This window comes from Hypomesus nipponensis, chromosome 24 (genome assembly GCF_054491055.1).
Source record: "Hypomesus nipponensis isolate SF chromosome 24, ASM5449105v1, whole genome shotgun sequence".
Taxonomy (NCBI): domain Eukaryota; kingdom Metazoa; phylum Chordata; class Actinopteri; order Osmeriformes; family Osmeridae; genus Hypomesus; species Hypomesus nipponensis.
The window spans coordinates 5,794,852-5,810,453 of NC_140384.1; the positions used below are offsets into that span (position 1 = coordinate 5,794,852).

The window sequence follows — 15,602 nt, forward strand, 5'->3', positions numbered from 1 at the left end:
CCCTTCATCTCTCCTCCCCTCTCCTTCCCCCCCCCTTCATCTCTCCTCCCCTCTCCCCCCCTCTCCCCTCCGCCCCCGCCTCACCCTCTCCTCCTCGAAGCTGATGAGGCCCTCGTCGTCGTCGTCGCTCTCCAGCTCCTCCGGCTCCTCGCTGACCAGGGCGCTGAGTTCTGTGTTGGCCCGACGGGGCCTCAGCAGGCTGAGCATGCGCTGTAGTGGCGACTGGCCGCCACCAGGGGGAGCTCTCCTGCTGCTCCAGATTGTCGCTCTGCTTCTTGGCAAAGTTCACAAACACCTGGCAGAGAGGAGTTGATGCTGGACTGCTTACCGTCATCGACACAGGGAATGGGCCTCCACTAAAACCTCAAAGTTGACCCGTAGGACTTGGGACTATTTATTCCATGTGTCGCATTTTAAACAGTCCAGACTCAAGTAAATGACTTACGTTGTCCAGAGTGGTCTGGCTGACAGAGTAGTCCTCTATGCCCAGCACCTCCACCACCTGCTCCATCTTACTGAACACCTGAGCCAGGGAGATGCGCTCGGACTTCAGCTGGTACTGTACCTTGGTGTGGTGTCGCTCCTAAGGAGAGGGTGGTGTGACGTCATCATTGAGATATCATTGAGATATCATTGAGATATCAGAGAGAGAGAGAGACAGAGAGACAGAGACAGAGAGAGGAGCTGGCTACCTTCAGGACAGCCTCGGGGAAGTTCCTGTTGAAGAATCTCCCAACTTCCTTCACACTGGAGCTGGTCTTGGTCCGCACGGTTATCATATACCCGTCACCAAACCTGGACCACACATACACACACACACGAATAACACGTTGTGTTGTAGTGCACAAACATCTGTGTGCATCCCCCCATAAATAAGAAGGGAGGGATAGCAGGAAGATAAGGAGATAAGGCCGGCATGGCAAGCTCCACCTGCTCACCTGTTCTTCAGGTGCTGAATGCTGCCCAGACACTTAAACCTGCCGTTGACCATGATCCCCAGGCGGGTGCACAAGGCTTCGCACTCCTCCATGCTGCAGAGACAGACAAGGGAAATCCCCACTGGAAGCACAGCCATACACAGTATATATGCACTCTAGGATCCAGTTCCGCACTCTTTAGCGTTTTTCGTTGGAACGGCTCTTTTTCGTGACAGCGTTCCGGGTCTCAAGGCGAGGGCTCACCTGTGTGACGTCAGCACCACCGAGCGTCCCGTCTTGATGATGTCGAGGATTAAGTTCCAGAGGAACCTGCGGGCCTTGGGGTCCATCCCGGTGGTGGGCTCGTCCTGAATTGCACGGGGCAGAACCACAGTCAGTGTATATAATATACACAGGAACGCTGTGAGCAATCGGGGTGTTGAACCCCAGAAGGGCACTGTCGCCGTAGGGCTCTCTGACCAGGAAGATGAGGGAGGGGTATCCGATGAGGGCGATGGCAGTGGACAGCTTGCGCTTGTTCCCCCCGCTGTAGGTCCCTGCAGGCTTGTCTGCGTACTTGGACAGCTCCAGTTTCTCCAAAGCCCACTGAACCACCTGCCAGGGAACAGGAGATCAGAAGATCATTACAGTCAATTAGAAGATCGTTACAGTCAATTAGGTGTGTGTGTGGGGTTTGTGAGGGGGTAGTGTGTGTATGTGTGTGTGTGTGTAAACAGCCTCACCCTCTCCTCGTCCTTCCAGGGAATGCCCCGGAGGCGCGTGTAGAGCTCCAGGTGTTCTCTGGCCGTCAGGTCCTCGAACAGAGCGTCGAACTGGGGACAGTACCCGATGCTCTGCTGCACGCGCAGCAACTCCTTCAGAACGCTGCAGGCACAGACGGAGCCCACCCGCTACGTCAAAGCACTCCGCCAAGCGTTCTCGCTAGCGTGGCGCGGCCACCCGGGGGTTAGCAATTAGCATTGTGCGTTCGCGAAGCGCTATCGCAACCGTGGGATATTTACATTGCACGTTAGCTTTGGCACCTGCGTAGCACGGGAGGCTAACGTGTGTTTTAGCATTGGAGTCGTGCTTCAAAATGGGCGACAGCCGCCGTGTACCTGTTCCCTCCTATGAAGGCCTCGCCCCCCGTGGTGCTCTCGTCCCCAGTGAGCATCTTAAAGGTGGTGGTCTTCCCTGCTCCGTTCACCCCCAGCAGGCCGAAGCACTCCCCGGGACGCACACCCAGACACAGCCGGTCCACCGCCAGGATCCGCCCCATCTTTCTGGACTTGTACACCTGAGGAGGCATGCGGGGAGGAAGGACATGAGGGGGGGGGGGCTTCACCACAGGGGGTGCGTGGGGGGGGGGGCATGGGGGGGGGGGAGTGTCGAGGTCCGACCTTGGTGAGGTTGTCGATCTTCAGCATGTCGTCGTCCGCGTCTCCTCGGAGCACTCTCCGTCTCTCGCAGGCCACGTCGACGTCATCGTCCTCAATGGGCTGACAGCTCACTGGGACTCTCCTGCACACACACACACACACACATCATGATCGAGCTGGATGAAACCCTAACAGATCTGGGGGCATTAGAACATACAATACACACACACACACACACACTCACTGAGGTTTCCTGAGGAAGTTGTACTGGCAGAGGATGGTGATGAGAAAGCCAACGAACCCCTCGATTGTCATCGCAACCAGACTCCTCGTCACAATGTCCCACTCGAATGGAGACTTCATTTTGTCAAACTGACCTATGGGAGGAATAAGGAGTTCTCTCTTTTTTTCTCTTCAACATTACAAGGGCAGCATAACCCCAATGACCGGAAAGATACATTTCTCCATAAACCAACCTATTTTAGCATAGTACTCATTGATGTATTCATTATAGGCCATCTCCATCAGTCCGTGGCCCAGGTTGTAGTTGGGGAAGATGAGGAAACAGGTCTTCAGGTAACTGTTCACTCGCTTCAGGTCCTGTCAGAGACACAAGGACAATGGTGTGAGAGGACCATGGTGCCTGGTCACACGGCCACAGCCGCGCCAGCAAAACCAGAGGCCAGCCAGAGGCCAGCCGGCCAGAGGCCCTCACCTTGTCGTGCTCAAACAGCTGCAGCAGGAAGGTGGCGACGGTGGCTGTGATGCCGATGAACAGGTTGATGACGATGAGGAACACATAGGCCGTGCTGGGAACCTCAAACCAGAAGGAGGCTGGGTACATGATCGGAGTGATGGACCACCTGGGAGAGAGAGAGAGAGACAGAGACACATAGTGAGAGAGACAGAGAGAGAGAGAGAGAGAGAGAGATAGAGAGAGAGAGAGAAAGTTTGAGCAAAACTTAATTACATCTTCTACGTTCCAAGCTTGTAAGGTATGATTCTATAATAGGCTTCATTCATTAAATTTTCATTTGAGTTGCTAAAACGCAATATGAATTATGCATCGCGGATCTTAACTGTAATCAAGGGCAGGAAGACTGGCCTTTTTTTTCCAGGTCACCCAAATGTAAAAGTTATTTTGGAGCTTATTCATCATTAATTATCATCAAAACGAAGATAGAAATCCTAAAGCACCACAGGGGGGTGAAGTATGCAGCAAGCAATACTGCTCTAATCTAACGACTTCCTGTAAAACTTTTGAAACCCTGGAAAGCCGGAGAGAGTGCTAGAGTTCTCGAGGACGGTGCAGCACTGACCCATAGAGCAGGAAGAGAGACACGACTGCAGGGAAGTTGGTCGGGGAAGTGTACGCCGGAAGGTCGAACACAAACAGGATAAGGACGCAGCAGGTAGCCGGCACCAGGTAGTTGAGCTGGGAGATTGAGAAAGACTTTTACTTAGATGGGTCACCAGAACGCACTTGTTTCCCCTCAATATGCATGCTGGCATAAACACACCGTCTCTCTCTGTCTCTCTCTGTCTCTCTCTGTCTCTCTCTGTCTCTCTCTGTCTCTCTCTGTCTCTCTCTCTGTCTCTCTCTGTCTCTCTCTCTGTCTCTCTCTCTGTCTCTCTCTCTGTCTCTCTCTGTCTCTCTCTGTCTCTCTCTCTCTCACTCTCTCACTCTCTCTCTTCCTCCCCTCACCATGTCCCATATGTAGTTGGCCAGCCAGTAAATGACAGGGTCACACCCGCTGACAAACTGCAGGTGCTTGGCCTTGGTGGACTTCTCCGCGACCAGGAACACGACAAAGCTGGCCGGGACGAACGACATGGCCACGATGATGAAGATGGCGATCACCACGTCGGTGCCCTGGAGCCTGCACCGACACAGATAACAGAGGACAGAGGGAAGTCGAGGGAGGAAAGTCGTCCGTGCTGTCGGACAAATACTTTTGGGGACATTTTTTATTTTATTTTCACACGGAGAAGGAGGAGGCTTACAAGTAATCCAGGGAGAGGCTGGCACTGGTTCGATTCATAGGGTGGTTCGTCAGCGTTATCCCTGATATAAACACACAGACACATAAACACAGGGATTATATCCCAGCACACACACCTGTTTACAAGTGTACTGTCTTTTGACTGTATGTCTTACCATATGCAGCAGGGTTTCCCTTTGTCGCGGGCAGGTTGGCACGGAGGATGGCATTGTTGAGGACGTTGAGATAGGTCGGCATGCTGTGGTAGCCCTTGTTGTTGAACAGCACCTGGAGAACGCACACGTTGTCACGTCGCGGACAGGCCAGGCCCGTTTGAGGCACGGGCGCGTCTGTCTGGAAAACGTGCGCTTTGCTTACCTGAGCGGACCGGCGCACCGCTATCTTGCGCACCATGGGCGGCGTCTTTCTCCCGAAGGACGCTGGGATGGATTTCTGTATGTTGCCCACTGTGATCCCGCCATATCTAAACAAACGGAGAGGGAAATACATGCGAAAGACATTCAGAAGAGTCATTTCTTCCCATCCGTACGATTCTTATTATCCCTGTTCCTTATTCATTTCATGTGAGGGTGTCTATGTGCACGCCTGACCCCGACCTGTGTAGGCGGACTCTGTCCGAGGTGTAGAGGAGGTACTCGGACACGTTGCGTCCGGTGATGTCCACCAGGATGTCCCCGGTGACCACCTTCATGAGCGGGGGCCGCCCGCCCACTCCGCTGGGGCAGGAGAAGCCGGTCCCCTGCATGGAGCAGACACAACGCACCGCCTCCCGGATGGACAGGGGCAGGGCGGGGGGCGAGGTCACCGTTTCTGCAGAACACACACACACACACACACACACACACCCACACACACACAGACACACCCACACACACACAGGAAGTGTGAGGAGGAGAGGAGGGCCGTGTCTCTCTCAAACCGAAGCACATCCTGGAAGAGCGCGGTTCGGGGGAATGGTCACATGGGTTTAACACAGATTGGGAGGCGGTGACCGTGACTGTTTGGCGCCAGCCGAGGTTGGCGGAGGCAGACCGTGGACGGTGGTGGGAGGAGCGGCGGTGTAGTTCCACAGCCCGTCCTCGAAGCGGGGGTCCGGGTCGTCGGACGGGGCGGGCGAGGGCGGAGGCGGCACGAAATTGGAGAGGGGCACGCCCTGGGTGAAGGAGTCCAGGCACATGGAGTCAAAGTAGCGGGCCGCCAGGGTCTTGGAGTTGTTGGCGCTGGGGTTGAGCGTCTGGGCCAGCTGGTCCAGGGTGCTGTTGAAGGGCGTTTTGAGGACGCAGGTGGCGCCCACGCCCGAGGGCAGGCGCAGGGTGTTGACGATCTTCTGGGGGCTGGCATCCGGGGACAGCTTACATCTGGAAGGACAGGGACGTATGAACAGCCATCATATCCACACCCCCTAAAGCGTATCTAGCATTGGCTACCCACAATGCTTTGGGGCTATCTTGTTGTTATTATCAGTGACCTGTGCACTTTGTAAAGCTCTCTCGTGGAAGTCGCTTTGGATAAAAGTGTCTGCTAAATGAATACATGTAAATGTAGAAACCTTGAAAAGAATCTGTATTTATTTATTTATTTATGTCAACCGTAAAGTGTGTTTCTGTCATCACATTCGGAACATCCATCGCTGTTTCTGACCTGTACTGGGGCCGGTCCTCGTTGGCATAGGGGATGAAGTTGCCTCGGGGCTGGGTATAGTTGTGGTACTGGGAGGGTGACAGTATGAGGGGTGGCAGGTCTCCTGTAGAGCACAACAGCAGCGGCGTCAGCACTACAACCAGGACAGGAACACACGCCAAGCCCAGCTGCGTGTGCTTCCCCCCCCTGGTAGCACGCACCTATCTCGGGCACGGAGAGGGCCACGGTCATGGCCACACAGACGAAGAAGGCGGGCAGCATGATCTGGGAGAAGAGGCCCTTGGTGTTCCTCTTGGCGCAGTGGAAGCGTTTGATGATGAGGCCGTGGAACTGGCGCAGGCGGAGCCACCAGCCCTCCAGCTTGACGCTGCCCTGCCCCTCCAGGATGCCTGCCTCTGGGGACGAGGGGTCCTCGGCGTCCCCTGGAGGAGGGAGACGGACATGACACCCTGTGTGTCACTCGGTGTGGTTTCGTGGTGTTCACTGGTTCATGCTGTTCATGAGCCATACACGTGGTGTCACTGTTAGGGGTTTTATCTTTGTCTTCTTGCGCGTCACCTGATTTAAATGGTTTTGTAAACAGTTCTGTGCATATGTGTATCATTTCTGTGTGTTAATTAATTAATGTCTTATTCATATGACCTGTTTTTTTATCTTGCATGCTGAAAAGCCGAAATGTCCCCTTGGAGATCAATACTACTACTACTACTACCACTATTGACTGAAGCCCGGGGGTTTGAGTGAATCTCAGCGTTTTGTTTTGGCCCCCGGTCACCTCTCTGGCTGGCCGAGTCAGACTCCTGGCCGTTGTCGAAGAGAGGGCAGTACTCTCCGTAGAAGTCTGCGTAGAGCCCCCCCTCGTCCCCCCGGACGGAGCCCACGGAGGAGGAGGACGAGCGCAGGGAGGCCTGGCTCTGACTCAGCCTGGAGCACATCACCAGGTTGCTGAGCTCCACCTCCGGGCGAACCACGCTCCCTGCTGGGCCCGGGTCGCACTGGGGCCCCGCCGGACTGGCCGCCGGCTTCCCCACCGAGCTTCCTCCTGGGGAGTCCTTCATGTCTGAGAGAGAGAGAGAGAGAGAGAGGGAGAGAGAGAGAGAGAGACAGAGAGAGACAGAGAGAGACAGAGAGAGACAGAGAGAGACAGAGACAGAGAGAGAGAGAGAGAGAGAGAGAGAGAGAGAGAGAGAGAGAGAGGGAGAGGGAGAGGGAGAGGGAGAGAGAGGGAGAGAGAGGGAGAGAGAGAGAGAGAGAGAGAGAGAGAGAGAGAGAGGGAGAGGGAGAGGGAGAGGGAGAGGGAGAGGGAGAGGGAGAGGGAGAGGGAGAGGGAGAGGGAGAGAGAGAGAGAGAGAGAGAGGGAGGGAGAGGGAGGGAGAAGGAGAGGGAGAGGGAGAGGGAGAGGGAGAGGGAGAGGGAGAGGGAGAGGGAGAGGGAGAGGGAGAGGGAGAGGGAGAGGGAGAGGGAGAGGGAGAGGGAGAGGGAGAGGGAGAGGGAGAGAGAGGTCATTCACAAGGATCGAGAAAGTTAACTAACAGAACAGAACAGACAGTGATTACATAATTCTGACGGAAAAGCGAGGTGTCAGCACCTTGCCGCCAGCTCAGACGATGCAGAGCAAGCGGAAAATCCTTTCACAATGTGTGTGTTGACTTATTAATGAGCTTTCCTCGAAAACAAAACTTTATTGATCTGTTCGACCGCAGGCAACAGAAACTGACGGTGAGAGAGAGACAGAGGGAGACCGAGAGAGAAAGAGAACGTGAGACAGGGAGAGAGAGAGAGAGAGAGAGAGAGAGAGAGAGAGAGAGAGAGAGAGAGAGAGAGAGAGAGAGCAAAGAGAGAGAGGGCAAACAAAAATAAAAAATAATAGAGGAAGGAGTGAGACAGGGAGGAAAAACCCTAGCTAGAGACGGGCGTGGGCCTGGGGTCACCTGCGTCGCTGTTCTCCAGGGACTGGTCCTCCTCAGACACCTTGAGGAAGACCTCCTCCAGGGTGGTGTCCATCACTCCGAAGCTGGTCAGAGCCAGGCTGTCTAGACGCTGCTCCAGGGCCTGGAGGATGCACGGGACAGGGGGGGACAACAAGGACCAGGAGGGAATAGATGAGATGGATTAGCGGTTAGAGTACCCAACTGCAAATCACTTAACTGTACTGTCGTTCGTCGTCTGCCAAAATGTCTGCCACCGTTATTAATATTATTAGGAACTGTACTAACAAGCTCAATGGTGCTTAGCAGAGCTGAGAAAGAGGAACCATTGCTAGATATTTCATCGAGCTGCTGTAAAAGTAATATCTTAAGTCAGTCTAGTCTCATACATATTCCGTGTATTGATTTGCCGGCTTCTCGGCGTGGCCCCTGTGCGGAGTGCTGTACCTGGAAGAGCCTTTCAAAGCAGCCTTTCTTCACCGCGTCAGAGGGCAGCACGTATGACAGCTCCGTGTTGGAATGAGACACCAGCAGACAGGACGCCACGAACTGACGGATGAACTGGGTGACCCTGGGCTCTGAGCAGGGAGACAGGGAGGAGGAGGGAGAGAGCGTGGTGGTGGGCTGGTGGCGGGGGCCCTGGTCTGGGGACACAAATCCATAGATGTGACAAGATGAATGGAGGAAGGGAGGGGGAGAGAGTGGGCAGGATGGAGGTTGTTAAACGAAAAATATTAGGGGTGGGTGTTGGCACACGAGCAAGAATTTAAAAAAAAATTTAAGCAAGGGAAGCAGCTCAGAAGAAGGTTGTGTCACTGATCAGTGATAATGGAGTTGAGACAGCTGCCCAGTGACATGATTAATGACACCCCCCCCCACACACACACACACATACAAACAAACACACACACACAAACAAACACACAATCATAACCACACCCCATACCCACCCACACACACACACATACATACACACACACACACACACACACACAATCATAACCACACCCCATACCCACCCACCCACACACACACACAAACAAACACACACACAATCATAACCACACCCCATACCCACCCACACACACTCACCCCTGCTCTCGCTCTGCTTCTTGACCAGGGTCAGCTTGTAGCCGTCTCCGTAGGTGCTCTTGAGGAAGAGCGGCGAGCCGCAGCACTTGAGCTTGCCGTGCGAGATGATGGCGATGCGGTCCCCCAGCAGGTCGGCCTCGTCCATATGGTGGGTGGACAGCAGGATGGTGCGGCCTGGACACAGCACACCGCACAGGTCACGCACCACACACAACTCAGGAGCTGAAACGCGTTTATGTTTGTCTGTTTCCTCCCGCCCATCCTCGTCATCCCGGCGGTCTCACCCTGTTTGTACTTGAGGATGAGGTCCCAGATGGCCCTGCGTGCGTAGGGGTCCACGCCCGCCGTGGGCTCGTCCAGGATGACAGCGCGGGAGCCGCCGACGAAGGCGATGGCCACTGACAGCTTCCTCTTCATCCCCCCGGACAGCGTCTGCACCAGGCTGTGGCGCTTGTTGGACAGCTCCAGGTCCTCGATCATCCTGGTCGGGTCGATGATCGACGACACGTTATTGGGGATGAAATTACGAGCAGGTTCCTTCTTTAAAAAGAGACTTTCGACTTGATCTAAACGTGCCAAGATGCTAATTGTGGGGGGGGGGGGGGGGGGGGGGTTGGTGGAGAATCTGACCGAAGTTCAAGAGATCGTACTTCACATCATTTGGGCTAACGGCGTCCGCTAAATGAAAACATCATCGCCATAATGAAACGCGCTGACGCCTTCTCATTTACATTTCCTCGTTTTCGACGAGCCTGCTCATTCCTCCTCCCTCAAACTACTCCCGCACCTCCCACAGAACAAACTACCACCGGACCTCCTCTCTGCACACAGATGGGCCTGAACCCCTGCTACCTACTTGTCCGTCTCCTTTCGTATGTCGTCCTCCGCCATGCCCTTCAGCTTGGAGTAGAACCACAGGTGCTCCTCCACGCTCAGCTTGTCGAACAGGACGTTGTGCTGCGGACACATGCCCAGGTTCTGGCGGATGCGCTCCATGTCGGTGCGGATGTCGTGGCCGTAGATAGTGGCCGAGCCAGACGTGGGAGGGAACAGCCCGGTCAGGATGGACCTGAGGGGGGCGGGAGGGACGGGACATGAACGGTGGGACTTGGCTCAGAAGATGGACGACAACTTTTCAAAAGAAAAGCTCAAGTGTTGCTCTTTATAACCCAGGTGTTTGTTTTTTTGGAGGGGGGGGGGAGGCAATGGTGCTAGTTTAGGCAATGGTTTTCCGGCGGGAATACAAGCAAATGAGTTCCTAGTGTTCCAATTCCACACATACAAGTAAGACAGTTAGCGTGAAGCGACATCGACTCTGACACACGCGGGCACACACACATTTATCTCTCTCACATAGTGGTGGTCTTGCCAGCACCGTTGTGTCCCAGGAAGGAGACCACCTGGTTCTCGTGCAGGTTGAGACTCAGCTTGTTCAGAGCCAGTTTGCTGCCGGTCTTGTACACCTTGGTCAGCTTGTCTATGCACACCACCAGGGGCAGGTGGCTTGGCTCCTCTTCCACACCTCGCATCTCCTCTGAGGGGGGAGGGGAAGACAGAGAGGCGATACAAGCCTTCCTGGGTGTGCAAACTACAGTGGATTTGATGCTTCAAATAGGTTACGAATCCATTCAGCTTATGAGAAGTGTCATAGTCACAACCTAGACCCCAAGGCATTAGAGGGAAACGATCTAGTATTGCAGAGAGTATGGTGATATTGGGACAGACAGATCGACCCAGGTACAGTAAAGGGCTGGTGTACCGAGGTCAGGCTGGTTGTTGGGCCACAGTACCGTACCAGAGCGTCTTTGCTCCATGGCGCACGCCTGGTCCTCCTCCATCACACTCAGCCTGGCGCCGGCACCCCACGGCCAATCCCACGTCTCCACGCGCCCACTGCTCAGCCAATAGGACTTCTGCAGGGGGAAGTACCAGGGGCGGGGCAGCCCATACATGCCTGTGAGGGGAAGGAAAGCGAATCCCATTTAGCGCTTCGGTAAAAGCTGCCCTTCAGAAACAGACGAGTTGGACAGCGAGCCCTTTACCTGGATGCACCGCCTCGATGTACCAGGTGAGGATCCCGTAGACGCTGGCGTCGATGATGAGCATCATCATGGACAGCCCCAGGTTGAAGTCGTCGCCCTCTACTGGAGACTGGTTGATGGTGCGCCACTGGATGCCCACCCCGGCCACCTCGTACAGAGCAAAGTACTTGGAGCCGAGACCGAAGGCTGTGGTGGACATCAACGACTGGGCGGGGGGGGGGCAGAGAAAACAAACCTAATTCAGGGACAGTGACCTGGCCGGTGTTTTGACCTGACTGCACCTGTCTGACACCCAAAGAGAGAGGGCGAGACCGGGGGGTGGGGGGGGAACATACCGCGATGCACTTCTCGAAGGCGGTGATCTTGTCGTGGGCCACTTCCTCCCGGATGGCCACATACATGTAGGGGACGTAGCTCAGGAAGTAGATGATGCCGCCGCACGCCGACGCCAGCTTGGCCTTGGAGTAGATCACCGACACCAGGAAACTGGACGGGAGAGAGACAGGGGAGAGAGAGAGACGGGAGAGAGACAGGGGAGAGAGAGAGACGGGAGAGAGACAGGGGAGAGAGAGAGACGGGAGAGAGACAGGGGAGAGAGAGAGACGGGAGAGAGACAGGGGAGAGAGAGAGACGGGAGAGAGACAGGGGAGAGAGAGAGACGGGAGAGAGACAGGGGAGAGAGAGAGACGGGAGAGAGACAGGGGAGAGAGAGAGAGATGAGCCGCAAGCATTCGACGGCGCCGCGGTCGCCTCGCTTGGCCCCTTCCTCTTTTTCTCCTTGCTGCCGAGCGATGAAAAGGTCCCCCCCCCCCCTCACCAGAACATGATGGTGGCGATGGCGTAGATGGTGAGGAAGAGCCAGATGATGAAGGGGTCGCTGTGGAGGAGGACCTTGCCGTACTTAAGGATGGCCGTCAGCGCCGTCACCGAGATGGAGAGCTGCACAAAGCCTGTGATGAACCAGGCCACCCAGTGGACAGCGTTGTTCAAGCCCATCATCTTCATCACCTGCAGCGGGGGGGGGAGGGAGGAAGGCACATCTGGGGCTGGGTACAAGGTGGAGCATTTCACTGGGAGGTTCCCAGGTTCAAATCACCCCCTGTATGTCGCTTTGATAAAAATAAACGTCTGCCTTGTGAATACGTTGCACGTTAGGGAAAGCTTGTTTCACGTAACATTTCGCATGCACCCCAAATGAACACGAGCAATTCTGCTCAAAGATCTCCAGCAGATGGCGTAAGAGAGGCCCTTCACATGAGTGACATCATCTTGCCACAGGTTGCCACAGGATGGAAAGAGATGGCATCAGTGCTGCCTTTGCAGAGGCAGACGGCCAGACAGACGTCCAGACGGACAGAAACATGTCTGCACAGAGAGACGGGTAACGGGACACGGCGTCTAGACCAGTGGTTCTCAACCCCCTGTCCTGCATGTTTTAGATGTTTCCCTGCCCCAACACACCTGATTCAAATGAATGGTCATTATCTAGTTACGCAGAAGCCTGCTAACGACCATACATTTGAATCAGGTGTGTTGGAGCAGGGAAACATCTAGAACATGCAGGACACGGGTCCCTGAGGACCAGGGTTGAGAACCACGGCGTCTAGACGGCGTCTGACCTCCTTGAGGCGGTGTTCCTTCTCTGCTACGATGTGCTGGATCATCATGGCCACCGAGTACACCCAGGAGATCACCATGCACAGGGGCATCATGTGCTCGATCACAAACAGGAAGCTGTCGAGTCAAGGCAGGAAGTCAGTGAGCAGTGAGAGAGGGGAGAGGTTTTTTCCCGAAGAGGGGAGATGGAGGGGTTGGGGTCTTACTCGTCTCTGGTGTAGCACGGATAGGGGAACATCTGGACGTAGTTTCCGGGTTCGACCACGTCGTGGCCCACGAACGTGTTGATGATCGCTCGCTCCATCATGTCTGAAGGGAATCAGAATCAGAACGGGATTCATTCGCCATGAAAGTTTGCACAGACAAGGAATTTACTTTGGCAGGAAGGTGCATACAATAAACATACAGGAACCTAAAATTTTCATATGTGGATATCTATACTAAGGGTACATAAACTAGCAGTACTAAGTGGAATTAGAATTAAATAAAATGTACAATAAAATAAAATATAAGATGCCAGAAAAAAAAGAAAAAAACACACACACACAAAGATGGCAAAGTTATAGACCTTACAAAAGATGCAAGCTTCACTTATATACCCTCCAGTGGTCTACAAGACATAGCAAGGGGGTGAAATGCCATTCTGGGGACTCTATCTGGGAGTGAATCAACTGCAATACCTCCGGGAGGAAGGCGAGTCGGGGCAATAAAAACTGCTATGTCAGATCCAATGCATTATCTGTATTAACTTCAGGTGTCAAATAAACAGCTACTCTTTGCTCTCCTGGCGTGTAAATAAAAGATGAGAGCCGGAGGGGAAACTGCCTTGTCTGCAGCCCCCCTCGGCTCAGGTGTGCCCACCACCGCCGGTTCACCGCGGTAAGCAGTTTACCGGAACAAAACCCATTCTTAACAAAACAAAACCAAACGAGAAATTTCGACACAACAGCTTCGCCCTCTGCGGGACTCTAGTTTGGCAGCTGATGTATGGCGTACGGTTTCCGCCATCTGCAGAGGGCGCCGAACGCAACGTGTGGGCGGACCACCATACATGATGCACGGCTGCTTAAACCGGGGGGCCTTCTCTGGCTGTCCCCCAGATGAGCTGCGTTGGAGGAGAGGCCGCGCGGTGCCCCCGTCACGTACCTTGGATCCAGACGAAGCCGTAGAGGAAGTAGAACTTGCCCCCGGTGTTGGGTCCGGGGCGCCAGTAGGCCCGGCGGATCTCGTTGGTCTTCTCCGTGAAGCTGGAGTTCTGACGGATCTTGTAGAGGACGTGGGGGGAGGGAGCCGTCACGGTTGGTCTGGAAGATGACACCTTGGGGGACACGGGGGGGTCACAATCATTCCACGCAAGCCGACTTGTGTCTCACTCAGAGCTGTGAGTTTGTGCGCTGCTCTGTCCTTGTGGGTGTCGCGGGCGCAGCGTGAAATGTGCGACCCTGCAGTGGATTTGTCTCTCTGCCTCCGTTGTATCCGTGTCACGTCTCTCAGATGTTTGTTTGCGTCTGACTGTTTTTCCAGAATGTCAAAATTTCCCATATACTTTTATTATTTCTATGAGATTATATTGCGGTAACCTCATTTGAAATGTCTGAAAGGATTAACAAATAACATTGTTCATTTCTTGTGTTCCTCTTGTTTTTGCACTGTGATTGGTAGTTAAGATGTTTTTAAACTGTGCCTGGTAAAAAAACTCCTTGACTCTATCCACTGGAACACTGGCGGAACTGAACACTTCCGATCCTTGATTGTCTTTCTACAACCATTACTTGTCGCTGTGGATGAAAGCTTCTGCTAAATGAAGGAAAATCGAACCGCATTGTCAACCCGTGGCAAACAAGAGGTCGATGCCGTGGTTGTCGAGGAGATACTCACTGGCAAAGACGGACACATTGTCCTGGTAGGCCTGGTTCAGTGTGTAGTTGACGATGCTGTCCTCGTCAGGGAAGCCTTTGAAGATGTCCACACTGACCTGTGGGGGCACACACAGGAAACACACCTTCAGCCTCTGCTGAGCCACAGCCACACTCAGAGGATGTGCTGCTATTCCTGGGTGGAGCATCCTGGACTGGGCTGAACGCCACTGCTCACATTACTGCCTGTCTGCTATCTAGGGACGAATCCTAGCACTCGTGTTTCGAGGCATTTCCTGTCTGCGGGCTGGAAAACCGGTGCCAACGTCAACATCTAGCTCCCTGATGCCCCTGTGGATATCAATGAGGTGTCTACAATGCCGACCTTGGTCAAGGATAAGGTGTATTTCCTGCCGGGGGGGGGGGGGGGGAAAAGCCGTCGGTATTGATTTCAGAAAGTGACGAGATGCTAAGCACTATTCTGACCCAGGACACGGACACGAGCCAACTCCACGCGAACGAACGTACGCGCGTGGGCGCGGCGGCGGCTGACCTTGGACATGAAGTGCGTCCAGCCACAGGCGGCGTTGTCGATGGTGTCCAGCTGCTCCAGCAGGGTGGAGGCGTCCGGGAGGCTGTAGTTGCCCTCCAGCACGCCCTGCAGCAGCTCACTGTCCGTGGCATTCAGCAGCTCCGGGTGACGTTGGAGATCGGACGTGAACTGGAGGGAGGGGAGAGGGGAGAGGGGAGAGGGGAGAGAGAAGAGGAGGGAGGAGAGAGGGGAGGGAGGGAGGAGAGAGGGGAGAGGGGAGAGGAAGGAGGGAGGGAGGAGAGAGGGAGGGGAGGGGGAAGATAGGGAGGGTAGGAGGGAGGGAGGAGAGAGGGGAGGGAAGAGGGAAGATAGGGAGGGAGGGAGGGAGGGAGGGAGGGAGGGAGGGAGGGAGGGAGGGAGGGAGGGAGGGAGGGAGGGAGGGAGGGAGGGAGGGAGGGAGGGAGGGAGGGAGGGAGGGAGGGAGGGAGGGAGGGAGGGAGGGAGGGAGAGAAGTGGTTGGGAGAGAGGAGGGGAGAGAGAAGGGGAGAGAGAAGGGGAGAGAGGAGGGAAGAGAGTTATCATGAAATACTTTATC

At 54.7% G+C, this 15,602-nt stretch overlaps 1 protein-coding gene across 1 annotated transcript in view; it reads right to left on the minus strand.

Moving 5' to 3' along the window:
• The window catches only part of abca2 (ATP-binding cassette, sub-family A (ABC1), member 2), a 38,297-nt gene that overhangs the window by 812 nt on the left and 21,883 nt on the right, over positions 1-15,602 (minus strand). The window contains 39 exon segments of the mRNA XM_084690851.1: positions 85-244; positions 246-295; positions 446-583; positions 693-795; positions 939-1,031; positions 1,182-1,285; positions 1,398-1,532; positions 1,661-1,802; positions 2,036-2,214; positions 2,318-2,438; positions 2,541-2,673; positions 2,773-2,896; positions 3,012-3,159; positions 3,616-3,731; positions 4,002-4,176; positions 4,301-4,361; positions 4,455-4,566; positions 4,657-4,762; positions 4,896-5,109; positions 5,332-5,657; positions 5,941-6,043; positions 6,141-6,362; positions 6,716-7,000; positions 7,872-7,992; positions 8,316-8,512; positions 8,961-9,134; positions 9,245-9,441; positions 9,817-10,029; positions 10,314-10,494; positions 10,756-10,914; positions 11,003-11,207; positions 11,338-11,488; positions 11,820-12,010; positions 12,622-12,736; positions 12,826-12,928; positions 13,766-13,902; positions 13,904-13,937; positions 14,498-14,594; positions 15,029-15,196. Of these exon segments, the coding sequence (XP_084546977.1) occupies positions 85-244; positions 246-295; positions 446-583; positions 693-795; positions 939-1,031; positions 1,182-1,285; positions 1,398-1,532; positions 1,661-1,802; positions 2,036-2,214; positions 2,318-2,438; positions 2,541-2,673; positions 2,773-2,896; positions 3,012-3,159; positions 3,616-3,731; positions 4,002-4,176; positions 4,301-4,361; positions 4,455-4,566; positions 4,657-4,762; positions 4,896-5,109; positions 5,332-5,657; positions 5,941-6,043; positions 6,141-6,362; positions 6,716-7,000; positions 7,872-7,992; positions 8,316-8,512; positions 8,961-9,134; positions 9,245-9,441; positions 9,817-10,029; positions 10,314-10,494; positions 10,756-10,914; positions 11,003-11,207; positions 11,338-11,488; positions 11,820-12,010; positions 12,622-12,736; positions 12,826-12,928; positions 13,766-13,902; positions 13,904-13,937; positions 14,498-14,594; positions 15,029-15,196 (5,793 nt within the window).